Source organism: Eschrichtius robustus, chromosome 11 (genome assembly GCF_028021215.1).
Source record: "Eschrichtius robustus isolate mEscRob2 chromosome 11, mEscRob2.pri, whole genome shotgun sequence".
Lineage (NCBI taxonomy): Eukaryota > Metazoa > Chordata > Mammalia > Artiodactyla > Eschrichtiidae > Eschrichtius > Eschrichtius robustus.
In genome coordinates, this window is record NC_090834.1 from 32,687,514 (window position 1) to 32,715,353 (window position 27,840).

The window sequence follows — 27,840 nt, forward strand, 5'->3', positions numbered from 1 at the left end:
ATCCTAGCTAGGGAATTCCAAAGCTTCCAGTTAATCGATAATTAATGAGTATTTATTATGTCTCATTAGTAAAGATCTAAATGTCACTTAAGTAAAGAAAGGACTTTCTAACAGTAACATCTTCAGTTTCATGAATGATTCCTGATAGTAAAATTAATAAAATAAGCTCCTTTTTTGCTCTTCTTTCCTTAAGACTTGTAGTAATCAGGATAAGGTAGGTTTTGCTGGATTTCTGTTGGGTTCTGCTTATTGTTGGCACTCAGAACTGAGAGGTAGCTCCATGCCATGCTTTGAATTAACATTGTAATTATAATGTAATTATAGGCTTCTGACATAAAAAGAAGTGAAGTACTGATACATGCTTCAAGGTAGATGAGCCTTGAGAACATTATGCTAAGTGAATGAAGCCATACACAAAAGGTTACACATTGTATGATTCTATTTAAATGAAATATCCAGAATACAAAAGTCCATAGAGACAAAACATGGATTGGTGGTTGCCAGAGGCTAAGAGGAGGGAGGGAAGGTAGAACAACTACTTAATGTGTACAGGCTTTCCTTTCAGAGCGATGAAACAATGAAACTGTTTTGGAACTGGATAGAGGTGTTGGTTGCACCACATTGTGACTGTACTAATTGCCACTGAATCATTCTGTTAAAAACGGTTAATTTTATGCTATATGAATTTTACCCCAATAGAAAAGATTGTAAAAATTTTTTTTAAATTTTTTTGAAAAGTCAAAAAACAAGCACATTGACTATTTGTATACTTTTACTATATTGATTACATTCTATAGATGAAACAGTAGTTTATAAAATATAATATCTGGCAGGCATTTTTATTTGATAAATGTCAGCAATAAGACTCTTTGAGAAACTGTGTAATCACTGATTTTTTTTTTCCCCAGGAATCACCATCCTACTATTTAAGATTTTCACCTAGAATTTTTCCTATCTGTCTGTGTTATCTCACTGTATAATTGCCCACCTTGAATTTTAAATCCTACGAGGAAACTCTGCATTCATTTCTACTTAAGTTATTACTGTGATGTTGGAAACTCGCACTTGCAGTAACTCCCAAGGTAGAATCAGTCTTGCAAATCCATCTACATGCTCGTTTTCCTCATACACATCATTAATGAAGGTGTCAACTAGAAAGGTCACTAACAGCCCTGCCTGCAGTACTGCACTGATCATTTGAGTAGAATGTGATATATTGCCTTTAATAATTGCCTTGTCCTTGTTAACTAATTCTCAGTTCATGTTGGGGGCCTTATGGTCAATACAATTAAAGTTATTTTTTCTCTTTTTATGGTAGTGAGATGCTATTGCCATACTGGCAGTACATGGGTATCAAACTTTCTTTGCTACTGTTCGACACTACCACTGGCAGCACTTCTGTTTAATTATTGTGGTAGCTAATGACAATGGTTTCTGAAATAACAGAGCACTGATTTTTCATTGCTGGATCACCCTGTACTGGCTCTTCCTTTCTCTGGCTGTAATCTGTAGACCGTTTCAGTGCTCATTAGTACCTTTTAAGGCCTGAGGAAATAACAAGGGCAAATTCAACTTGTGTTCATTTTGTCTGGCTAGCAGCCTGTTTTCAGTCTAAAAACACTTCGGGGGTGAGGGTGATGATTATTGGTGGTGAATTAGAAGGATATATGTTTTATCCACCCCTGTGAGCTAGCTCCCCCTAACATCAACACTGAAAGTTACAGATAGAGCCTAGAGTTGGCAGAATGCCTGGTGTGATCCTCTCCCCCATGTTTCTACCAGGGGTGGGCACTGCTGGAGATTTGGGAGGGAGAGCCATTTGTCTTACAGAATTATTCCATACACTAAAGGACTTAGAGCACCCCGGACCTGGTGTTCTAAATGTCACTGGTTGCCAGGAGAGCCCAAAGTACCCCACACCTTTGTGGGTGCCTCCAAGCGGTACTCATCCACATCTTGTCACTTATGAGCAAACTGAGGCCCAGAGAGGTTTGGTGTCTTGCATAAAGGTGCATGTCCAGTAAGTGGCAAAATTGGTGCTAGAATCAAAATGCCCACTTTCCTTATCCAGTTTTCCTGCTAAGGAACTCTCTCATGCTATAAAATGACTATTTCACATGCTCTCCCTACTTCTCAATCCTTTGACACTTCCTACCTTCATCTCACCATTAACTGGGGCCCTTGCTTCTTAATTCACCCTGAAAATAGAAGATAGAGGAGAACTGGCTTATCTTCACACCCTCAAATCTGCCCGCCTGCCTGTCTTTACACCTGTATGTTCTGCCCGCCTTCCCATCACAAGCTTTTGCTCGTAAGACTCAATTCCTCCCTTGTACTCAAGGACTGTACTCCTTGAGTTATCCTTGTTCTCTCTTGCTTCCTCAGTTTTTCTCTCCTACTGGATTATTCTCAACATATAGACTCAGTTACCTTTCGTAGGAAAAGAAATGCTCTCATGGCCCCTTCATCTACTAGGGTGTTTCTTTGCTTCCCTGAAAGAATTCTTCCCTAAGAGAACTGGCAGTACTTGCTCTCCCCACCTCCTCTGGTCCAATGGACTCGTCAAGCTCCTCAGACTAAGCTTTCTTTACCCACCACACCCACAAAGTCACTCTTGTTACCAGCGACCTCCACCTTGCCACATCCATCCATGAATTCTCAGCCCTCTTCCTAACCTCCCAGCAGTACTGGACACAGTGACCACACTGTTCTTCAGGAAACAGTTTCTTCATTTGGCTTCTTAGATGTGATTTTCTTTATTTTTCTCCTACCTTTCTTACTTTTTCTTAGGCCCCTTTGCTGGTTCCACCTCCTCGGCTCAGCCCGTAGTTACTGGGCTTATCAAGGGCCCAGTCCTCAGCTCTTCTGTTTTTAACAAAGCAACCAGAGAAGGGTTTAAAAAATAAACCAAATGTCTTCCCTTGCTTAAAAGCCCTTACGTGGCTTCCCATAACACCTAGAATGAAATCCAAACCCTTTACTTAGACTGCAAGGCCTTGCATATCTAACCCCTTCTAGATTACTCCCTTATTCCACCCTAACCACTGACCTCCTTGCTCTTCCTTGATACTCCTAGTTTACTTCTGCCTTAGGACCTTTGCATTCCTTCTTCTGAAATGCTCTCTGCCCAGATCTTCTAAGAGCTCCTCTCCCTCACCACCCAGGTTTCTCCTCAAATATCATCTCCTTGGAAAGACCTTCCCTGACTATTTTATCTAAAGTAGAATCCTCTCCTCTTTCATTGCTCTCTATTCCTTTATGGCACTTTATTCTTATTCGTAGAATGTATCTCTACTAGACATTATATATATTTTATTTACTGTTATTGAGAGGTAATATGGTAGACTGATTAAATATTATACATAGATTCTGGATCCCAAATTCCTAGATGCAGACACTAACTCTGTGACCTTGGACAACTTCCTTAACCTGTCTTTTCCTCTGAGTCCTAACCTTTAAAATGGAGATATTGTTTAGTACTTACATATTGTTACAAAGATAAAATGAGTTAAAACCCATGCTTAACAAAAATGAGTCACCTAGTGCTACGTAAATGATAGGTATTATCGTTATTTTTTATTATTGTTTGAAACTTCCATTGGAAAATAAGCTTCAAGAGGACAGCTACTTTGTCATTCTTGTGTACCACTTTTTTTCTAATTCCTGAAGCAGTGACAGTACCTGGTGCATTGTTGGCTCTCGATATCTAGTTACTGAATGAACAAATGAATAACTTGCAGCTAGTTGGACTTAGGTCTCAGCATACTCTCAAATCAGATTTGTATGATCTGAAAACAAGGTAGCTTTGAGAATGGCCTATATCAGTAGCAAAGGATGGTCTTTCCAGAGCTGTAAGTGACTTAGAATACTTGTAAAATAAAACACCCACGTCTGCCTAGCTATCAGTTAAGGTTTTGGTGACCTTCCATTTAGGCTGGTTTCCATTTACAGGGACACCATAGGGAGAACAAGAAGGTATAAAATGTTTGAGGTGAACTAGGAGACGGAAGAGTGAGTGATACATTAAAAGTATGAGCTTTGCTCATTCAAGGAAGAAGGTAGAAGAAAAATAAATGAATGACAGAATAAGAATTAGGGTTCTGGGCTTCCCTGGTGGCGCAGTGGTTGGGAGTCTGCCTGCCAGTGTAGGGGACGCGGGTTCGAGCCCTGGTCTGGGAGGATCCCACATGCCGCGGAGCACCTGGGCCCGTGAGCCACAATTGCTGAGCCTGCGCGTCTGGAGCCTGTGCTCCGCAACAAGAGAGGCCGCGATGGTGAGAGGCCCGCGCACCGCGATGAAGAGGGGTCGCCGCTTGCCGCTACTGGAGAAAGCCCTCGCACAGAAACGGAGACCCAACACAGCCATAAATAAATAAATAAAATTAAAAAAAAAAAAAAAAAGAGAATCAGGGTTTTAATGTTTAGCTTTACCTATTTGCTCCTATATTATTTTAAATGTTCTCGGGAAATCTGTCCCTTAATATTTTCTATTTAGAGTTGTATTTTTCTTTCTACCTAGTTGACCAAATTCCTCTGGGTCAGTAAGTTACCCTCAAGATGAAGACAGGATCTCCTAGAAACTGAGCTGTTGAATGCCTGTGCTTTTTAGAGTCTCAAGTAAAGTTATTAAAATACAACTAAATCTAATTCGGAAAATGTTCCTTTAAGAGAAATACTCCCAGATTTTCATTGATGAGACATTACATATGGAGTCCAGGAATCTGTAGTCCACTCAGAAATGTGTGCTAAATTTGTTCATTTGTTTCTTGGTAGACAGAAATAACTCAGTGCTTCTTAGGCACTATCAAAACTATAGCAGATTTACCTTGGCTATGCACTAGAACCCTTGCGGCCAACTATAAACGAACATAATGAGCATAATGCATTTAATCTGACCCCTCACCTGTTCTTCATGGCATCTCAAAGGATACTGATCACTAACCTATTCTCTGAACTTCCTGTAGGACTTAAACCCATTCATTTGGTTGGCTGCCAAGTTTTTTAGACCTCACAAAACTATGGAAAGTTATAGTGCAAATGGAAATTTGAAACTTCCACATGTGCCTTTACAGCACTTAGCTACAACCTGAAATAATGTTTAGAATGTTTTTCAAAAGGAGAAAGCATTTAATAGTGCATACTCACCGTTCTTTGGAGATTTTGCTAAATCACTTTTTAAAAATTAATTAATCTGAATCACTGAGAATAGTTGAATAACATGGAAAGGTTTTTGCATTTTTCATAAAACTTAAACAGATTTTTTAGTTATTGTACACTTAGAGAAAAAAGAGCAAACACTGTTTTAGTTTCTTGTATTAATGAAGACACTTTCAGACCAGACACTTAAGAATTATTATGAAATGAGGTTCTGAAGCCTTGAAATGAGGTAGAAGCCTTGCCATATGGGCACATAAACTCCTATAGCTTATGGAATTTCAATGAGATTGTTTTCTCTCAGTTACTGCTTTGGAGACCAAGTGATGGCAGTTGGCAGTTTTTGAACAGAGAATATCTTTGTTTCTGTTTTACTCTAACTGCCCATCTGTTGCTTTAACTTTATGCAATTATTTCTGACAGAATGAAGCTTAAAATACTGGTTCCAGTATATTTATGTAAATTTGTTCTTAATATTATTCATTTCTAAATTCATGATAATATGGGCTAGAAGGGAAGTTATTAAACATTGAAGTTATTAAACAACTGAATCAGTTCAACTGATAAAAGTTGCTTTCTATATGTTTCTAATGTTCCATTGATGCCATTAACTTCTCTGTGCTACCCTCCCTCAATTCTACAAAAGCTACCCTCATCACAGGTTGTATTGTCCTTCTGGTGGCAAAGGTAGAGGTCTCACTTAGCCATTTTGCTTTTCTTCAAATTATTTGGTACACTGGATGTTAGTGGATAACCTATTTTTCCTTAAAACCTTCTCAGACCTCTGCTTCCATGGCAACGTCATAATCTGGTCATATCTTCCTCTTCTTACTTCCTAGTCCCCCAACACTGTACAGCTTCCTACCGAAGAATACTGGGCCCTCCATGTTTCATCCACTCCTCAACCAGATACTCAGCAAAGCTTCTTCTTCTAGGCGTCATCTGCAGGTTATAAGCACAACTCTTTATCAAAAACTTGCTTGTCTTTTACTGCTCCCCATTGTACAGACCTACCTTACATCCCGTTCATTGCATCTTGACAGTTTAAAATAAACATGAGGGTAACATCATTATTTATTTGTGTTTCTTTCTGAAGTTTTTTCTGCTCCTTTGTTCAAATATTCCCTTAAAAACTCAAAACCTAGGATTTACTTTGGAACTTAGATTTAGACTATCACTATCCTTACTCTAAGTGTAAAAAGTAGTATGGTTTTGTTCTATCAGTGCTTTTTCAGGATAACCTAAATTCGTAGATAATTTAAATATTTATTTTGATTATCTCATGCCTCCATATTCTGATGTGAATTTCTACTCATTTTATTTTTTTAGTTGCAAGGAGTATTGAAAATTAAAGAAGTTTCATGGACTTCAGTTAGAAAGAAATCATAAGTTCTTTTTCATTAAATCCTTTTAATATTTCTTTGTAAAATGTGATTTTCATATAATTTTTAAATGATTAACTTTCCAGTCCAGAAATATTTGATGAATGAGTTTAAATAAGGTTATTTCTCCTATACAAAATAGATTAGGAAATTCTACTTTGATCATTTGGACATATATTAATAACATGGAACATTGGTCATTCAGGCCTATTAAAAGTGCAGCATGTTTGGAGGTGCCCACAGCACGCTCAGGTGCTTGAAATGAAAACTCTACTTCCAACACTTATAGGATAACCAACTTTTCTGGTTTGCCTGAGACTGAGGGAGTTGCCAGCATGCTGAGCTATCAGTTTTAAAATGAAGACAGTCCCAGATAAACTGGGGTGATTCGGCTACTGCAAGTACTAGTTAAATTGCTCTTAGTGTGGAACAATTGGCAGCTTTACCAGATTAGAAACATGTTAAGGGTTTGTTTCTTGAATCACTTACACTTAAATCTATGCATATAAATATTAGCCATGCAGTTAACCCAAACCTATTTATTCTAATTATACAAAGATAATCTTACTGTCTAGATATGATTTAGTTTTACCTTACGTACTTTAATATAAAAACTGAGTTAAATTAAAAGCCACACCTTCTCTATGTCAGTTTATTAATAACAATGGAACTTTGTCTATTATATTCATTCAAATCTGTATTTATTAAGCAGATACTGTTTGCCTCACATAAAATACTAAAAATTAAAGCTATAATTATGAACAAGGTTATAATCCCAGCACTTATTAGATTTTTGTTCGTAATTTTGTGCCCCATTCTAGGTGTTCTAAATGCCCAAACATTTATTTAATTGCCTTCTGGTTGGTATCTCACCGTCCATGAGATCCCCTGTTCTTTTATTCCCTGGAGTTTAAGTATGTGACAAATGTTGCACCAAATTAACTCGTCTCTGGGTGTTAATTTCTTCTGCTTGTGTTGCTGGTTGTTCATCAACTGTATAAGCCCCCAGTCTTTTTGAGAGAAGTATTTGTGTACAGTGGCTGAACCATGCTCCAAGATTAAGCCCATCATAGGAAGCTAGTCGAGCACGGTGCCACTGTGGGTCAAGGCAGAAAGAGACCACACACTTCACCTTCAAGTTTAACCTGAGAATCAGCTGTATGCTAACTCTGGTTGTGTTAGTTGGGTCATCTCAAAGGGACCCTAAATGATTCATCTTTGAGGAGGTGACAGATTCTCCTATATGCCTGGCTGCATCTCAGACTACTAGTTGAGCAACATAAGACTCTTCCTGCATCAAGGAAATCCAGCCTCTAAAATGGTGCCTGACATACAGTAGGTGCTCAGTAAAATTTTGTCCAATAGGTCCTGCCCTGTTGTAGTTACCATCTCAAATGGGAAGCAGGTGTTCATTCCCCTGAACTCATATAATGTATTTCATGATTCAGCACTGAATGAAATTTTATTTGTAAATTATTTACTTTGTATTTTTTCTAGTTCCTCTAACTGGACTTTTAAAAATTTTTAAAGGCTAAGACTATAACTTACATTTCCTTTGTCTCTTTGAATGACATAGGTCAATGACAAGACTCTTGAAAAAGTATATTGGATTTTTAGTGACATCAGTGAATGCAAAACACTGATACATTTTGGCCGATAAACTAATTGAATCCCTAAACAGGACATGAGTTTGGAAGGGAGAATAGGTGAATTAATGTAATTTTAAATTAATTTTTCTCTTCATCTCAAGGGGTCCTTGTAAATGAAGTGCCGTTAGAGTAAGATTTTAGAGTGGTGATTGATGTTGTAGGGTAAGAATTTGATGGATTTAAGTGATTATTTTACCTAGAATATGCTTGTGTTGGTATTTGTCGTCTATTTTATTTGGACGCAGCAGCAATATGTCAACAACACGAAAACATACACTTCACTCTAATCTGGAGCACAATCCATGTTGCCTCCTATGGACTTTAACATAGGAGGAAATTACCTTGTGATTTTTCTAATGATGTTCTTAAAATAAACCTTACTCATTAGAATATAGAAAAGCTGGATTCATAGAAGTCTTTCTCCAAAGGAGGAAAAGGAGGAGGAGGGGGATAAGGAAGAAGCAGCAGCAGCAGCAATCATCAAAACATTCAGGGCAGTAATAAGAGACAAAACAGCCCCAGGTGTGCCCATCTCGATAGGATTGCCTGTTAAGTATACAGAGGGCAGCAGGACCTTGAACCCCATTTTTCTGATAACAGACCCTTAGAAGTTCTGAGATTCTAAAGGATGGACCCAAATATGCAAATAAGCTGGGGTTCAAAAGCAAGTTTGACTCAGGCCCTAATGTGAAAATATTTTTATTTTTAGATAACTGGCCAATGATGGATGAAGTATTATGGAAATGTAGCCAATCCTCAATCTCAGCCCAGTCCCTACCTACTTTATGAAACTGTACTTAAACCAAGAGATAATTAGTTAAAAGCAACTCAGATTTCTGTGGGGTTTTTTTTTCCCCTCTTCCTCCTTTACTTCTCTTTACCTTTGTCCCTCTTCTTTGGTTTTCCAGGCTCTTGTTTATCTCAAAGAATAACTATAAATGTTAGCGTTGATTAATATCTTCATCAGCAGTTTCCTGGTGTGAATCCCAGATGACTCTCATCATTTACTCAAGTGTTTCTTTATGAAATGTTGGATGTCAGCAAATGACCCTCTGAAAGAAGTACAACGTTTTCTTAAAAATGGCAACATTTAATACCCACAGTGAAGATGAAGTCATACATGCAGATATCCATTTGCCTTTTTCTCTTGGGGGAGTGGATATTCTTCTAGAAGCAAGAGAAATTTTATGAGCTGGTATTTTAAGAAAGAAGTTAGGATTATATATATGGTCTACTAATCTCAAATATTATCAGTCTTCCAGTTTAACTGTGGCAGAATGCATTGCTATAATCTTCAAATGCATGCTTATTAACAAAGTGATTTTCTTTTAGGTAAGATGGGTATTTCAGTGGGCATTGGTGAAAGCAAAGGCTTGATGGAATTTTAAAATGGCTTGTTATTTTAAACAGGTTATGTCTATTTCATCATGTGGTCTACTTTATCATGATTTCTAATGGGAAGAAAGAAAATGAAGAACTGTTCATCATTTTTCAGGTAGTAAATTCCCAAGAGTAGATACTTGTAAGTTGTATATTAGCAACCTGAACTTTAGGAGGAGAGTATGCGTTCGTTGTTTGTTTTTTCTAGCATCAGTGATAGGTCATTTTAGACATATTGAAAGTACATTTTACTGGCTTGCTTATTTATTTTAAAAATAACTCCCCAATTAAAATGTATTCCTTCACTTGCACTAACATAGTACTGATTACATGTCTACCTTGTTTGTTCTTAGTTGATCACAAGACTGTCTCCTACCTCTACACAAAGGTGTAATCACCTTGAGGTCTAGAACTGTACCTTATTCATTTTCATGCTTATAAAAACCTGGCTCAGTGCTTGTTTCATGGATGTTCAGTAAATAATTGCTGAGTGTATTCTGATTACTGCTGCTCTGTTTCCATTTTTACTGGTAGTGTTTTGGTAGTCTTCATAAAATGAAACTTTGAAACAGTTTTGTGCCAGTATCTAGAATTAAAATGGGTCATGTCAAGAAGGTTACATATTAGAAAGAACTTGGCATTTGAAATCAGAAAGACTTGACTCAGGCAATCTGGGAGGTCAGGGCCTTTCAAATTTTGGATCAGGAGACCTTGGGTACAGTTAGTGGGGCATGTCTGAAATATTTTTAAAATAATAAAATATAACATTTTAAAGAAATAGGCTAGGAAAGGATAAAACATTTCATATTACTTCAAGAATCTTTTTGTTTCAAAGATAGATGTTTGTGTGCTTTTGCCTGTGTGTGTGTGATGTAAAACTTGGTCACAATTTAAAATGCAGATTTTTGTCAAAAAAAGTTTAAAAAACAGTAAGCTTTGGATATTTGAATGTTTCATAATAGTTCTGAGCCTTGAATTTCTTATCTGTAAAATACAGTCAAATGATAACTCTTTTGAAGGTCTATTCTGAAGACTAATGGTACTAGTATATGTAAAATACTTTACATAGTACCTGATTTACACAGGAGACATGCAAAAGATGCTGCCTTTTACTAAAACTAATCCATTTAAAAGTTAATTAAGATCTATTCAAGTGTACACAGGACTGAGTTAAGACTTTAAATCCATACAACTAATTTTCAAAATACTTTCTGATTTGAAAAACAATGATCTTAAAAAAATTAATCAGCAAGGACATTGCTTAATTAATTCACTCTGTTTATTGATTTTTCTTTGAGATCACTGCTTTTCAATTCAATAGAAGTATTTTTATTTACCAATCCATCTACTCAAGTAATATATTTAGAAGCTGGAATATATCCAAAGGAACATGACAGAAATTTTTAGGTGATTCCAAACTTCTCCAATGAGGAGCAGTTATAGAATCTGGTGAAAGCCTACAAAAGAGACTATTTCAGATGACATTGATTTCATATATTAAAAGGATTGTTGTGTGCCAAAGAAAGTAGGTGTGTTCTTGAAAAAAGGAAGAATGAAGACTAACTTTTTGGAAGTTATGGAATAATAGAGTTCAACTCAAAATAAGAAACAAAGAATTATACCTAAGTCTGGTCCTGAAACATCATAGCTACATTAGAAGTGATGTTCGTCTGAGAAGGGCGAGTGAGTGTGGTGGGATTTGATATCATGCAAACTGTCTTTTTAGTTTAAAAATTTGGTGATTTTTGATTGGCTTTTATGGGTTAGAAATCCTGATACACCATATACTGAACCTTTATGTTGAGCAGCCCCGTGTGACATATGCTTATGAGATATGTTTTTTGCATAAATGGACCTGAAACTCCGTCCAGCAGAAAATACTGAGGAGTTTGCTAATTTTTATCCCTGCAGGAATCCATGCATTTATCAGGTCAGTTCCCATCTTTCACAGGCATTTAACTGCTTATCCCTGGCTTTACTCTGAATTTCTTCCTTCATTTTGTCAATTACTTTTGTCTTTAGTACTTAATTAGAAACAAAAGTAGAAAAGAAGTCTATTTGTCATTTTTAGTAACTCTACTGGATGTAAGCCCTGGTACAAATGTAGACAAGGTTTGGGAAATGACATGAGCATAGGAACACCTATAAAGAAGAAGAATACTGGGAGGCGAACTGATGATGGCTGGAAGGGGAGAGGAGACTCTATAGAAAATGATGATTAGTCTTACCTAGAAGCCGACCAAGAAAGGGAGACCTACAGGGGAAGATTTTTTTTTTTTTTTTTTCTGTAGCCTTTGGAAAGGCTTTGGGTGGCTTTAGATCTTGTTGGGAAAACATAAAGGATATCCTCGTTCATAATGTAGTCTTAGTAGCTGAAAATGACTCTCCCCTCTGAAACAGTTTATAGATGAGAAACTGAGTTGTACTGTATGTAAGCTGATTTGCCTAATTAATAGAGAGCTAAAATCAGAACATATATATTATTTGACTTTGAATCCTGTATTCTAATACTAGTCCTGATGGATTACTGCCCTGAAACATTTTCTCTGAGTCTGATGGCCTCAGGCAGCTGAACCTTGTCTCTCAGGGTTTTAGCTGTGGATTGTAATTACGTCGGGAATCTTCTATTTCCCACTATCAGTAGTAATGGAGAGTAGCTTTGTCAGAATGGACCGTAGAGCTGAATGAGGCCTTAGAGATCTCATTCAGAAATTTTCACATGTTATTTTAAAAGTGAAACCCTCTGTTCAAACAATATTTATGTAATAACAGCTTAATATATAAAACAGACCAGAAAGAGGATTAGGGGACCTAGACCACCGCCTGTCCCTACCTCCCACTCCCACCGCAGTACAACCACGAGGCTCCCAATCTTCATGTTTCCAAGAAGCATGATAATTTAAAAAAAAAAAAAAAGTCTATTTGATTGCCTTTCTTTTACAACCAGAGTTTCTTTGAATGCAGAAGAAAGAGGAAATTATTTTAGGACATCCTAGGAGAAAAATCCACTATCTCAAATATGGCAGAAACGGCCTTTAGGAATGGATTTCAGTGAGCATGACTCCACAGGAGTCCAGGGGAAGGGAAGATGTAAAACATGAGGAAATGGGCCCTGATGCTGCCCCAAACGGACATTTATAAATATTAATCAACTCAAGAGTACAATTGACTAACCATTTCTAGTACCTTTCCTAAAGAAAACAAAGTCTGTGAAAATCAATGTATTTCTCTGAATATAAACACTTGTTAGTGCTGATTTAAAATAATTTTGTATAGGTGCATTGTAGCAGCTGCAGCAATGGCTTTTTCCAGGGAATTCTGCAAAATAGCAACAGGTTTGGACAAGCCATCCTATAGTTTCATAGGGCAGTGTCTCTAAAGAGGCTGGTTTTCCTTTCGTGTATTATCTGGAAATCAGTTGGAGCCTCCAGAGCCTTCTTAGGATAAGGTTTAGTGATTTTTGGATACGGGAAATGGAGGGGCCAAGATCAAGTAATCACAATTTACGTAGTGACAGCTCTGAGAACTTAGTCCCAAGGCCAGGTTTAGTGGTTACTGATGTTTTTAATGATTACATTGCCAGTGAGCTCATGTCTTATAATTTCCTGAGACCTGAGACTCCCTCATGTGATGGCATATTTATAACCTGTTTCAATGCTTTTTTCGTCCTGAATCCATGACTGAATGTTTAATAGTATCTGCTATTTGCTTGTCTGAAGACTCGTCTTGCCCAGTTTCACTTACCAACTTAGCACATGGAGGTAACTCTCCCTCAGGAAGAAAGTAAGTCTGTGTGCCAGTCGTGCCAATCACCAGCACATTTTTCTTCAGGTCGATGGAACATTGATGTCTCTTGAGCATATCTAGCCCTAGAAGCATGTCCATGGGCTGCTCCTCAAGTATAGAGAAAGAGCATTGTAAGAAATCACCTTCGATTTGAATCTGAGCTAGGTGAACTCGGCCAATAATTCTCTGTGTGCCCACACCTTTAGCAATCCCAGCCCAGCGTCGGTCCACCAGCCGCATGATATTACACCTCTCGGCACAAGCTTGGCTCATAATGGTCATTTGGGCACCCGAGTCAACAAAAGCCTTCAAAGGATGTCCATTCACTTTGCAGTTGATGTAGAGCATGGCCACTTGTCCAAAACTCTCTGGAACCTCTTCCATCGCTATATTCATGTTCTCCTCAATGTTCTGCTGCCGGATCTCTTCCTCTATTTTGGCCTGAGCTTCCAAATCAAACGGGTCGGCAGAATAGAGGCTAAGTCTCTCTTGCTCTCTCAGGGACCTTTCCCTTTGCTGCTCCATCAGGATGTGAGAAAAGGTCTCCAGGTTTCTGCTGAGCAGGGCTTCGGCCAAGGCAGGATTGGATTCCTTCAGCAGGGACAGGTCGTGGGGGTTGGAGAGCAGCATGCTTCGGATCAGGGCGGGGCTGTCCAGCCCTTGAGCAGAGGTCATCTTCTTTCCAGAGTCCAGGCCGCGGGACTGCTGGGCCGACTGTGCCCGCTGGTGCTGGTGGTGCTGCCGGGAGCTGGATGTCCCAGGCACGGCTGTCCCGGTGAAATCGCTCTGAGGCAGGCTGGATGTCTGGCCCGGAGGCCGGGGCCCCACGTTCTCCTTCTGGAGTAAAACGACCACGTCGCCATCTTTGAGGCCATAGGAGCCCAACGAACAGTGGTCGTCGGCAAAGAGTCGCTCCATGTAGACAATCTGGATCTCCTCGGCGGGGATGCCGGACTCAAGCTCACAGAGGGCACGGAAGTTGTGGAGCTCAAAGTCAGGGCTGACCTGGAGGGAGAAGGTGGCCTCGGAGAGGTCCCTCCGCACACAGTAGACAGTGAGCAGCATGGCATGGGCCCGGGAAGGCCAGGTGGGCAGAGGGCATCGGGTTGCTCACTGACTGAATGGAGCTGGTCTCTGTAGATGGCTCAGCTGCTCCTCACGACTTGGTGTCTTGTTTAGGTTCATTCACCTCTCAAGGAGGTGCAGCTACTCACCGGTCTGGGTGACCACCCACCAGCCTCAGTGCCTGCTGCTTGGCCTCGTGGAACCTTGAGGGGACACGTGTGTTCTGAAGTCCATTTGTATGTGTGCTGCTTGGAACTTAGAATACCTGTTCCCATAGAAACAAAGTCACTCGAGTCCCTTCGGTTCCAAGGCTAGCCCTTCAAAGCCTATTTAACCCATGGTCTGAAAAAGATTGTTTCAGCGTTTCCTAAACAACATATTAACATTTTGTTCTTTGAGAATTGTATTCTGTGTACTTTTACTTATCCCCCAAACAGTGAGTGCTTGTTTCCTACATGGGAAGTATCAGGCTATGTGCTTGGTATAAAAAAAGATACATCAGACTTGGTGCGTTCCCTTGAGGGTCTCACATTCTAGGGATAGACTGATGGTAAATGGGTAAATCACAATACCGGAGGTAAGTACTTTGCAGACATGTTCAGCATGCTGAAGGATGTCTTTAGAGAGAGGAGACAGGTGGTTGTTGAAGGATAAGCAGTTCCCATGTGGAAAGTGGTGAGAGTCACTCGAGACAAAAAAATTGTATGTGTAAAGCAAGAATTCATGACAAGGCCTGTTATTTCCAGAGAAATGTGAGACATTAAATGTCTTAATAGGATAAATCTGTACATGAATTCGAATGGCAGGATACGAAGCTGGAAAAAATTCATTGGAGCCAAGTTATAAGGAGTCACATATGAGCCCAAGGAGTTTAAATATGATCAATAAGCAAGAATCCTCCCCTCCCCACCCTTCCCCCCCCAGAGGGAGAAAAAAAAAGAGAAAAGGAAGGAAATGGAAGAGATTTGAAGCAGGTCTTTGCGATGTTTATTTGTTTTATTTAATTGATTTAAGGAAGAGGTTTCTCACAACAAATGGAAGACATGCGATTTGGCAGGAGGGCCAGGTAGAGGCTTTCTCAATGGCTTAAAGAGGGAGCTCTTGCTAGAATACGAAAATGTAAGAGGCAGTGGAGAATTAAAGTGTTTCTTGAGTAGAATGGACAGGATATGTTTACCCGTTGGATCTGGGGAGCAGAATTGTGTGGAAAACACAGAGGGTCTCTAAAATAGGAGACTGGTTAGAAATAGGCCATTACCTTGAATGGATGAGTGAGAGGAACCTTGAGGAGACCAATCTGACATCTATTCTGTAGTAAAATGCATGGTGAATGCCACACTGGAGGCCAGATTTGCCTCACTCCCTGACGCTAGGGCACAGCCCTGCCCCATACCAGAGTGGAGGCTCAAAGGCAAGGGTAACGTGGTGCCTCAGGGCAAAAGGAAATCAGTTAGGAATCCTTGAGTGCCAGTTGTTTTTCTTTAGATTTCACAATGTGTTTTGCCCTGTAAAGAGGTCATGTTTTCCTAGCTTGGTCTTCCCAAGTGTATTTTCTTATGAACCAAAAGGTAGTCAACATCCTCTGCCTCATCCCCTCTGCTTATTTCAAGTCTTGTCAGAAGACCTGCACTATTACTTAGAGAAAGATGTTGCATCAGTCTAAAGAATTTAGGGGGGGGGCGGGCAGGTGTCCCTGTTTCTCATGTGTTTGTCTCAGATGGAGGACTATATTTCACTCATTGCTCTAATTATCCTAATGTTTCGTACTCATATTCATTTATGTTTGGAATGTTGACTGAATGCCTACTGTGTGTGAAGCATGTGCAAAGCTTTGGGGATGCACATGATAATGTTAAATACAGGCTGTGTTCTTAAAGGAGCGCAGTCTAAAATAGAGGACACACGCACACACACACACACACAAATCGGGCATTTAAAAAAGTACCATGGAATCTGGCAGAATGTGGGAGAAATTAATAATATATGCAGAACAAATGCAGAATATGGAGAGGACTGTTGGGCAGGGAAGGCTTCCTGAAAGAGTTGGACTTAGAAAGATGACAAGTCAGTCATGTGGGGGTGGGCTGTGGTGGAGGGCAAGGCTGAGAAGACTGCCTGACTTAGAGCCTTTAACAGGAAAGGCAGCACTTCATGATAAGGAGGATTTTATAAAAATTTAAGGGAAAAAAAAACTAGCATCATAATATTCTTGTAGAAAATTATGAATTATTTAGAACTATCTTTCACTATTTATAGAGATGGATGGCCCTTTGGCCCAACAATATTAAGTCAATAAATTTCTTCTGCAGTTCATAGTGTCCTCATCAGACATCAGTAGTGGTTTCCTCTGAGTTTGGGAACAACTATAAGGTGAGACATGTTCATATGCAAATTACTCTGCTAAGGACCAGATGAGAAGTTGGTAGGGCTTACATTCCACATTCCTTTCCCCCTACCCCAACCAGCTTCAGACAATGTTTCTTAAAATCTTAATAAGTTAGGGAGATAATACTAGGGTTTTTGTCTTTTTAAGCAGTGAATAAAATTATTTTTGTAGAATAAGGGGTTTTTTTTGGCAAAGCAGGTATTCAGGATTCACATCAAAAGCAGCCAGCAACTTTTTTCATGTTACCATTGCCTTCATACTGAACATAATTAAGTTTTATTCATTATGTTTTATTATCTTGTTGTAATTCTTTACTTTTGGTGGCATTTTGCATTTATGTGCCTTTTACTATTTTACCCTTTACTGAGAACACACAGTGGAAAGCAAAGAGACTCAAGGTCTGGCCAATTAACTGTCATCATTCCATAGATCACAGGATGTCAGGATTGGCAGGGAGCCTTCGGATTCTGTGGTCCACTCAACCATCCAGATCTTAAACCTCTGTTGCAATTTGCAACAGAGGTTTAAGCCTGGAATCTGAAAAGATAAATACAGCCTCCTGGGGCTTTTTAGTACTTCATTTTGTATATTCTTTGATTTTTTCATTTTACTCAGTATTATTGGTGATTCAAATACCATATGTATAATTCTCTTACCTCAAAATTTTAATTAAAAACCTCTTTTAATTATGTAATAAATGGGGGATCATTGGGAGTATATAAAGATACTCCTAAATGTAAAACGTTCTTATACCTTAAATCCTTATTGCACAGACCACTTGGAAATGGGAGGTCTGAATTATCTAGGCGTACTAATCTGGGTAACTGAAGGTTATTGCAACTCTTTCTTTAGGAGTTTTTGTGAAGTATATACTCTTACTTTTCTTCCTTGGTAAGTACAATGTAGGAACATAATTGAATCTTTCTTTGATAAGTGAGACACCTGCAAGGTCTCAGGGCTATCACTCAGAAAATCAATTCTCATTGTATAGTCTAAATACCCATAAAATAGAAAAGATGACACTTATTTCATACTGGCCAAGTAAGTAACCCCAAAATTATTTTTTGAAGTAAATCCACAATAATACCTTTTATAATTTGCTTCTTTATAAAAACTTAATGCAGCAAAAATCCAGATAATTAATGGTTCCACTGAGTACAGTGAGTTGATGTTTAAAGTACCATCTCTTGCTTTACAGAGCAAAACAAATGTCTTTTATCTGAAAAAATAATATAACTACATGAATGTCATTATGTAGTGTATACAATAATTAAACCACATTAAGCAAATATATTAGCTTGCTGTATTTTGATTTTTTCCTTTAAATACATGCCTGGTGTTACTTTAAAAATAAAGTGTAATTGAGACTTATTAAAACAGTTAAATCATCACTTGAGATTTTCAATGCCATTTAGGGAAAGATACAGAATTTTTAAAGCTGTATTCATAGGCTGAACAACTAAGTTTCCCACTGTATTCATAGGTTAAACAGCTAACTTTCCCGCTGTTTTTCTGTTTGCAATACAATACATTGTGCCAGAACTGCCACTAATGAATAACATTTATTTCTTCAGGTAGTTAATCATTTAATAGACACGTTAAAAATGCTCTGATGGAAGTTTAAGCTTTTTATTAGTTTGTTTGGAGGTTTCCCCTATTAAAATTTTAGTATTGCCCATTTTTGAGGCTTAAAGACCATGATAAGTCCTCTTAAATATATAAACATATGTAATTGAAGAAACTCATGAGACTTGAGAAATTAGTCTGCTGGGAACTCAGCTAGTGGTTTTTCTTTATTGTAAGAAAAATAAAGAATATGAACAGAAGACCCACACATGCCTGCACACGTGTGCACACACACACACATGCGTGGAGAGAGAGAGCAAGCGCACACTCAGGATATGTTTTCAATTACTTTGAGAATGCAATGAAGATGATGTCACTTTTCATCAGGGAGTATTTTTATCATGCCTTTATTTATTACTTTATTTTATAGATTATCATTTTAACAACTTATCATAAAAAGAGATGCATTTTAAGGTATACACTGCATATTGAAAGTAATATAATCTCTTGATAACTTTTAATGTTTTCAATATATATACTTTCCATGTCTAAATATACATGTGTGTGTATTTTCATTTTAAAGAAAGTTTGCTGCTATGATTTTGTACTTTATGTTCCCTTCCAATGTCTTAAGAATATAAAAAATATTCTGATCTATGGGATGCCCACCTTGTTTATTGAAGGTTTGAAGATTACTTATAATTTGTGAGGGAAACATTTATAGATTAAATAAATTTAGTGTAACAAATTAAAAACAGGATAAAAACAACTTATAACTTTGTGGGTTGATAATTACTTTTCTTAACTTTCAGTGTACCTTAGATAAGGAATGTATTTATTTTCCTATTCCTGCTGTGAGAGTAGCCATATAACACAAAACAGTAGCAGAAATGATAATAGGGCCTTATGTTTCGAATTCAGCTGTGACTGAGGAAAATTATTCAAACCACTTTTTATCGTTTTCTTGTTTATAGTAACTTGTAATCAGCTCACCTCAAAAACACTGTCACGATAGTTTAGAAATACCAGTGGGATCTATTTATAAGTTCAAATACACTTTAATAGTTCTATCAATAATTTACTTGTGGTTTCTATACTTTTCTGCTTTGTCCTTCCTGTGTACTTAGTCCTAGTGAGAAACCAGTGGAAGTGTCTTGGCTTGGTCCAATTAGTTATAAAAAAATATGTATTTGGAAAGTTACAGATTTGTTTAACTAGTTAAGTTTTCTGCCACTTGGAGATGAGCTCAGAAACATGTTAATAATTTCTCATAGTAAATATTTAATGACCACTTCCTATGAGCAAATCAGTGGACGAGTAGAGTAGGGGCTTTGAGGACAGAAAGATGAATAGGAGTCACTTTCCTCCAAAGAACAAGGTATCTCCTAGGCCAGATAAGACTCAAGCACTTTGAATCATTTTATGTAACAGAAATTAGTAAGAGTCGTGATAGATGTATAAATAAAATGCTGTGCTTGCTCAGAGGAGATAGAGGTTACTTGTTTGGGTGAGGGGTGCAGGGAGTGAGTAGGACTATGCAGAAAGCTCACTGGTGAAAGTGCTACTGAGTTCAGCCTGGAAGTATGATTTGGTCACAGCCATAGTTAAATTTTACCCCCTGGGTTTGGAGGAACAATCCTTTCCTTGATATGTCATACCACACACTTGACTCCTTTCTCCTCTTACACACATACATTTTACTGTTCATTTTGTTTCCTTGTAGATGCTATCATCAAATGGATGCAGTAGAATAGTAGGGTTGGTACAGGGAAGGAATAATAGTCTAGCCTTCTCCCTGAACCCTAGCATTCACACAGGCACCCACACAGACAAACAGAATGAATGCCCATGTTTGTTTCTGTACAGAGCCTGGCTGGTTAAGCTAAGAGAGTCTTTATCAGGAGGAAAAGCCTATGCAGTGCCTGGATTGAAATCTGCATAGGTCTTGTTCTCAGTTCACCTTCATCTGCTTTAGAGTCCGTGAAGATTCCTTCAGGACTTTGGCATTGCCTTGCCTATCAGTCTTAGATTGTTACTGTCTAGCCTGTGGAGATATTTTATTAGAAAATGTGTAGAGGCTGCATCAGGAATTTCCAAATGTCCTTGTAAGTGCTTTCAGTGTGAGTGTATGTAATTAGTGAATATTATACTTTAATTTTTAAAAAGGTGTTGATAATACTACACATGTATGGATAATACAGGGCAAAACGTTCTGAAAGTAACCGGTTTTTGCATTGTCCACATATATTCACTTCTGACACATGAGACATCTAACCCCAGGGCACAGAGTAATTAGCATGCAGTCCAAACAGGAAGGGTCTGAAGAGGCCTCCAGCCACCAGCCATGCCCCCACAAAAGCCAGTAATGTGACAGGTCACTTCATTTATTGTGACACTTTGGGTCAGATAGAATGGATGTATGTTTCCTGATAGAAAAGAGGTATATTGAAAAGATCTCAAATAAATAAAGAAGCCCATTGTACCACAACAACATGGTCATTTGGATATTTTATGAATTATATGTATGATAGGTGATGTTTCTACAACTGTCTTATACAAGACAAAATTTCCAGGTTGTTTATGTAGCTTTCTCTATTCTAAACAGCAGCTGAGTTAATTGATCACCATGGTAATTTGCATGGCTAAAACCCATCTGTCTGTAGAATGTAATTGTATTCTCACCATGAAAATGAGAAAGCCTGATAAACAAAAGCTTCAATTGAAAAAAAAAAAAAAATAGCAAACAAAAGAGAAATCAACTCACCTATTTTGCTCAGATAAATTAAATTTAGCAGCCTAGATACAAGGAGAATTCTTTCTTAGGCCATCTAAATGATATCAGGTCCAGAGAATTTTCCTTCTTATTATCAGAATGGTTTGGGAGTGTTAATGTCTCCGTGGGCTATCTCTCTATTCTGAGAGTCATGAAACTCCCAGGCTTGTCCTCTATTCCATTGTCATTTCCATTCCACTTATGAATATTCTGTTTCGCTCAGCTCATAAAATGTGCTTAACTGCTGATATGCTTTTGTTTACTCATATGTTGGTAGAATATTTCAGTTCTGCTTATTCACAGAACATGAATAGCCTCTCTTTGGAGGCCTCCAAAGGACACGTACTAATCAGAGAAACCACATATCCTGGCTTTCAAAATAAGAGACCCAATTTCAGATGTTGAAGGGAAAGAAGATAGGATCATTGATTTTTTTTTTTTTTTCTTTACAAACTATAAATGAAATGGAACAGAAATGTCTTTGGCAACCCTAACAAAACTTACTGAGTTTTGAGTCTTATTTTTCTGTATTTCCTTATTTTTCTACAAAACAACCTAAATTACTATTAATCTTAAACAAAGACATGGTTTGATTTCACGTTCTTACTTCAGTGTGTTTCATCTAGAATGTAGAATTGTGGTGAGCCCTTCATGCCTGTGACTAAGAGACATTAGACCAAATGTTAAGGATAACTCATAAATTACTGCTTCTACAACGTAAAATATACTGGCATTAGATTGACATCAAAAAGTGGAGCCCCACTGAAGTCATGGTTTCTGCTACTAAGATTGTGCTCTCAGACTATGTCTTTAGAGAAAAATTTAAACCAAACAGGATCATCAACTCCTGAACTTGCAGTAAGCCAGCCTAAATTAAAAAGCAGGGACAATTTAAGGTAGGAGGTATACTTTGTGTTTGTTGGGATGGATATGTAGCAAATTTATCTAGCAGTTAGCCTCAGGTCTCTACCTTCTCTTTTGTAGTCCTAGGTAGATCATTCCTTTCTGGTATTGAATTCTTCATCTAAAAAAGCTAGGATCGGGGCTTCCCTGGTGGCGCAGTCGTTGACAATCTGCCTACCAATGCAAAGGACACGGGTTCGAGCCCTGGTCTGGGAAGATCCCACATGCCACGGAGCAACTAGGCCCGTGAGCCACAATTACTGAGCCTGTGCGTCTGGAGCCTGTTCTCCGCAACAAGAGAGGCCGCGATGATGAGAGGCCCGCGCACCGCGATGAAGAGTGGCCCCCACTTGCCGCAACTGGAGAAAGCCCTCGCACAGAAACGAGGACCCAACACAGCCATAAATAAATAAATAAATAAATAAATAAATAAATAAATAAACCCAAGTTTAAAATAAAAAACTCACCTATCCTGTATTCTGCTAAATAAATAAATAAATAAATAAAATAAAATAGCTAGGGTCATCCTAGATAAAAGGTACCTCAATAAGAGAAAAAGAATTTATCTTATAATAAAATAGGCTCTAGGTGAATCACTTCTTACAAAGAAGGCTGCAAGTTCTTTCCTTTGAAAATATCAACTCATTGTGACTCTGTGACCAAAAAACATGAACAAAATACAAGCATCTTAAAAAACTAGTATCAAACATTTAATCAAGTTACATTATTCTATCCTTGTATACAACAACAGTATTCTATATCTGCAGTAGTGGAAAAACAGTCACACATACACACACACACATATACACACACTAGAACTGGGTTGAATACACAGATGAGTAAGACAAAGCCTGTTGTGGCTCTGAAGTAAAAAAAAAGGAGGGTTTATGTTCACTGGATTTGTCACATTATCTGAATGCCCTTGGACAAAGCATGTATTTCTCTGAGGCTCATTATCCTCTTATATAAACTAGGGATAATGACAATGATCTGTTTTCCATAAGATTTTGCTGTGGGCTTAATGGATAGATAATTTGAATTTGTCCTGTAAATAGAAAAGCACTCTACCGAAGTTTTTTCCCTCAATGAATAGAGGCAATAATTAACAACCCGGAAAAGTTAAGAAGAGAGAATAGAATTTATATATCCTGAAGGTGATATGCAGATTAATTTTTAACCCCTCATTGACTAGGACTGGGTGCTTTTGTGCTTTTAGAGCTGTCCCTACTCTCTTCAACCTTGCGCTCCAGGCGTCTCAGGGTAGTAGCAAGAGTCTGTCACTACTTTGTTTCAAAACCCCAAGAAGTATCCTTCAAAAGTTGAAAATAAATCCATTCAGAGTGTATTATCTCAACAACCTATTCAGTGTCGTTTTTAACCATAGCAATCTGTGAGCTGTTCTTCAGTGTTGTTTTTAACCAAAGGAAGTAGACAACAAGGTTCTGCTTGTAAGGCGCTTACAGAATTATCATTGAGCAGAAAGAACATAATGAAAAGACAATCCATTCACCATAATTAAAAGTGTTGCAAAGTAAGTCAATTTAGTAGACAATCCAATTGTTGAGGTTGATGCCAAAAGTATAAGTATGGTCTTTCCCATAAATTATGGTTTGGAATCATTATTATGGACAGTCATGTGTTAGATGGAACAATGAGAGAGCCTCCTTCCACATACCTTCCTCAAAGTCCTTTTTTTTTTTTTTTTTAACCAAATCCTCAGAGCAATTTACAGAGCTGAGCAAATCAACACTCAGGGTGGATGCCCAGAGTCATTTGGACTGGACAGTAGGGGCGTCCTCAGGACAATTGGTAACAGCCATCAAGAAGTCCCCTTGAAGAACTGCTATTTTGACAGTGGTCATTGATCCTGTGGCCGTGGAACAGCAGATGCAGTCTCTCAGAGCAGGACCTTCTAACCTTTGTGATGGTTCGAAGTTAGTTAAAAAGAATCAACAAGAAACTTTGATCACATTCTCAATATGTGTATATTTACAAACTATATGTAGTACTGTATAACATTATAAAATACAAAAAGGATAGATATTTTAAATGGATCGGTTAAATACTACTTTCTACTACTTTTTGTCTACCCTCACCAATGCATCTGGAGGTGCAAGAACCTTACTTTTGAGACCATCAGAGAAAACAATTAAGACTCTGATGCTCTGGATGTACGCCCAAGGAGCAGGCTTCCTTTCAGGGTGGCATAGGTTAGGATCAAAACAGGAAGGCAAGTATCTAAAGAAAGCCTACCCTTAAGAGGTACTGCAGAGAACCATGCATGTAATGGTACTTCATGGGCTGAGAAGACAGTGTCCCAGCCACAGCCACTGAGTCAGGTGCAGCTGGAACACAACTCTGCCTGCCCTAGCTTTCCCACCTCTTGTACTGGCTTCGGGGGCAAAAATGCAAAGGGCGTTTGAGGGATTCTGTAGAGAGTCCATGTGGGAACTGACAGTCAGATGATGAAGGTGTGCCCAAAAGAAAAGAGGGAGATAAGGAAGGCAGATTCAGAATGTCTTTACCTTTGCTGCCCCGTGGCTGGAAAAGTTTATCAGTGCTTTAGAAAGACAGTACTGCTGAATAAACAAAGCTGTGATTTTGTTATGCTTGTACTTTTGAAGCAGATACTGTTGCTGCCCCAGCTCCATCTCCCTGAGCCCAGGCTTGTGTTCCTGTAAATGCTGACAGCTTCCCATTTCCAGAGCCCTTGTGTCTTAGTTTCTATGTCTCTGGGGAGCTTGCTCAGACCTCCTCAGCTTGGAAGTGCTGGGGCTCTAATGTCTCCAGAAACAACTCTCAAGCAGCAAAAGATGGGATTTGGTGGATAAATGCCCCAGCTTCTCCATCTTTCTGTGGGGCAATTCTGAAGTCCGCTCCACACGGTGCCTCAGAGGTGTTGAACTGCAGTGGCCCACGGCAATGCTGTGTTCACTAGGTTTTCTCCCTGCCCTGTCTCAGTTTATCCACTTCTCCCTTGTGCATCCTAGAATGCCCTCCCAAACACTGTCTGCACCCACATCCTTGTCTCAGTGTTAACGTCTGAGGAGAAACAACCATAAATGAATTTGGGTGGGCAGGGGTGGTGGTGGTGGTTACATATTTATCTATTGTGTTGTGTGTGGGTTTTCTTCAGTCATTTCTTCCAGATTCTCAAACAATTCATTTACGTTTTACAAAAAGATAAACATGACAGGTTTACACCTCACATCATCTGGTCAAAATCTTGATGCCTGGTTCCGGGTTCAATGTGGGTGTGTAGCTGTCACTAATTCTATCTATTCTGTAACAGTGTTCTCAATTGTTGCTCTAAATTGGCTGATTCCGATTCGAAAGTGCTCTGTCAATTAAGCTCACAGTTTTATGTATTCGGTAATTACAATATATAATAAAATGTAGACAGTTTGACATAAGTCTTAATGGCATGGACTTTGGATGTACTGAGATTCAATTCCCCCACTTTGACACTTTTAGTTCTGTGCATAAATTTCTTTATGTTTTAAACAAGAGCCTCAGTGTTGATACCCCGTTGACTCCTGAGAAGTCCACCTGGCGTTGGTTTGTGGGCTTGTTTTTAAGCATCAATCACGTTATGATACTTGATTAAGGATGTGTTCCATATTCTGCCCACAACTTCTTGAGATCAGTTCTTCAGTAGAGGTTATACAGATTTGACACTTATGTGTGCAAATTGGTAATTTGTATGCACATTTTTTCTGTGTATCTCTCATTGTTTTGACAATATTAGCAAACATTAGAGAGACACAGACTTAAGTATCAGTTATTTGTATGCAATTCATGAGACTTATTGTGGTTCTTTGAAGAAAATTCATATTCTCTGACCAATTTGTTTTACATTTGAAATATGGTTAGAATAGCAGCGTTATAGGTAATGAATATACGTCTTGTTTCATTTTTCTTTGTATCATATCATCATGTTCAAATGTATTCTTAAGCATATACTTGGAGATTTTTTTTTTTTTTTTGGAGATGTTTTGATTTAGCTATTTTATCATCTAAATTTATAGCCCAAGATGAAAACTCCTTCTTGACACTAAATGCCAAATTATGTACTTTGTGAGACCTTTTTGTTCACAAGAGTCACAAAGGGAAGTACCTCTTCACTCAAGTGATTTTTATTCCTCATAGCCTTAGTTAATATTACACTATCACACATATGTTCAAGTTTATAAGAGGTTGTCAAAAGCAAAGATGTTGAAGATACATTTGGGATCATATTCACATTAGTCAGAGTGTCCCAAGTTTGTACACCTTTTTTCCTTAGATTAGCAATGTTTTTATATTAAAATATGGCCAATGTTAGAGACACAAGTTGTGATAATTTCTCTCTGAATATGGCTTTTAGATGTAATAGGGAAATCATTTCTAAGAGAATTTCTGCAGTAAATGTGTAAATTGTAATAAGCATTTTGCCAACCTATAAAATTCCATTTGAGTGTCCATGGTGGCTATAATACTAGTTCGTTGTTGAAAGAGAAATGCTGAGCATGTGTTTAGCAAATCTCCTGATCATGTTTATGTAATCTTTAGTCTATGACTACATAATGTGTTTCAAGGAAAAGATATGTGACATTTCTTAACAGTGGATTGTCTTTACATGATGTTAAGATAAGACATTAGGAGAAATTGTGAAATTTACCAAGAATGGATCAATAGTGTGCTTTTTTATGAAAAAAACAGAACTATCGATACAAGTTAGTGGCATCTTTTTCCCCTTGTACTCAAAATCAACACTTCTTAAATATTGCCCAGTAGGTAGGAGCATTTCTAGAATGATTATATAAGTCTGTCTTAGGTGAGTTGAGTGAGATAGAAGAAACTTTGCCTTAACTGCAAAAGGATGATTGAATATTTTGAGATCAAGATCTTCCTGAAAAGACAGGATGCTGTTTGAAATGCATTGGAGCAAAGAAGTTTGTAGTGCAGAAAGATGTAAATAAAACACTGCTCAGAAGACATTTTGTTGCTTATCTTGCAGCTGCTATTTACTCAAGATTCTGGTTATTTAATTATACTTTATTCCAGCAGATATTCAAGGTCATAGTCACGGCAGATTTTTAATTATATACAGGGCTATACACAGTGGAAACATTTCACCCTGGGGAGCCCCCCAGAATGGCTATAGCCACTTTATTAAGTGAGCTGCTGCAGTTTGCTATGGTTGCTAAATCAAAGGTTTGTGTATGTTTTGTTCCTTCGGGCGATAGTTGTTCCGTAGTTTTCATTTTTGACTAACTGGAAGTACAAACAAATAAACCTTTGAAGAAATAAAAACAGTTTTTACATTTTTATATAGTTATTACCCAAATAGTATCGAATAGTATACAGGAAACTTTAACAACAGCAAAAATGGCCTGTAAGTTTAGTGTGCGTATACAGAACTAAATTTAATTAATATTTGTTAAGGTTCAGATATATACACTAAATTGTGGCTTAACACTGTAAAAACAGAAACCAAGATAAAATATTGTTTCACTTTTTTAAAATCTTAAGGTCATATTTTTCTTTCCTCATGGTGTGGTTGGAACCAAGTATTTTGGAAACTGACCTAGGGAATTGGAGGGGTAAAATCCATTCTTAGTGCTACAGAAAGTATATGTTATTATACTATCATACTCTAAATAATAATTTTGAAAGCATTTTCTATAAGCAATCCTGTTTGTCCAGTCTACTCACAGAAGCTATGTAAATTAATGCGGTTGTCTCTCTGAGCTGTTGAGCCCAACTATGAATTTTGGACATGGGATCCATTAAGTTAGAACTTGAAAGGAAAAT

The 27,840-nt window shown here is 38.0% G+C and overlaps 2 protein-coding genes across 3 annotated transcripts in view; one reads left to right on the forward strand and one right to left on the reverse strand.

The window, feature by feature from the left end:
* Positions 1-27,840, forward strand: part of PDGFD (platelet derived growth factor D) — a 229,464-nt gene that overhangs the window by 107,859 nt on the left and 93,765 nt on the right. The window lies entirely within an intron of this gene.
* On the reverse strand, positions 13,217-14,416 carry DDI1 (DNA damage inducible 1 homolog 1). Its single transcript, XM_068556254.1, has one exon. It carries the CDS (start codon positions 14,414-14,416, stop codon positions 13,217-13,219), a length of 1,200 nt encoding a protein of 399 aa, XP_068412355.1.

What these genes read in the sequence shown, in the direction of transcription:
- DDI1 (XM_068556254.1), bottom strand. Translation starts at nt 14,416, where the DNA reads ATGCTGCTCACTGTCTACTGTGTGCGGAGGGACCTCTCCGAGGCCACC.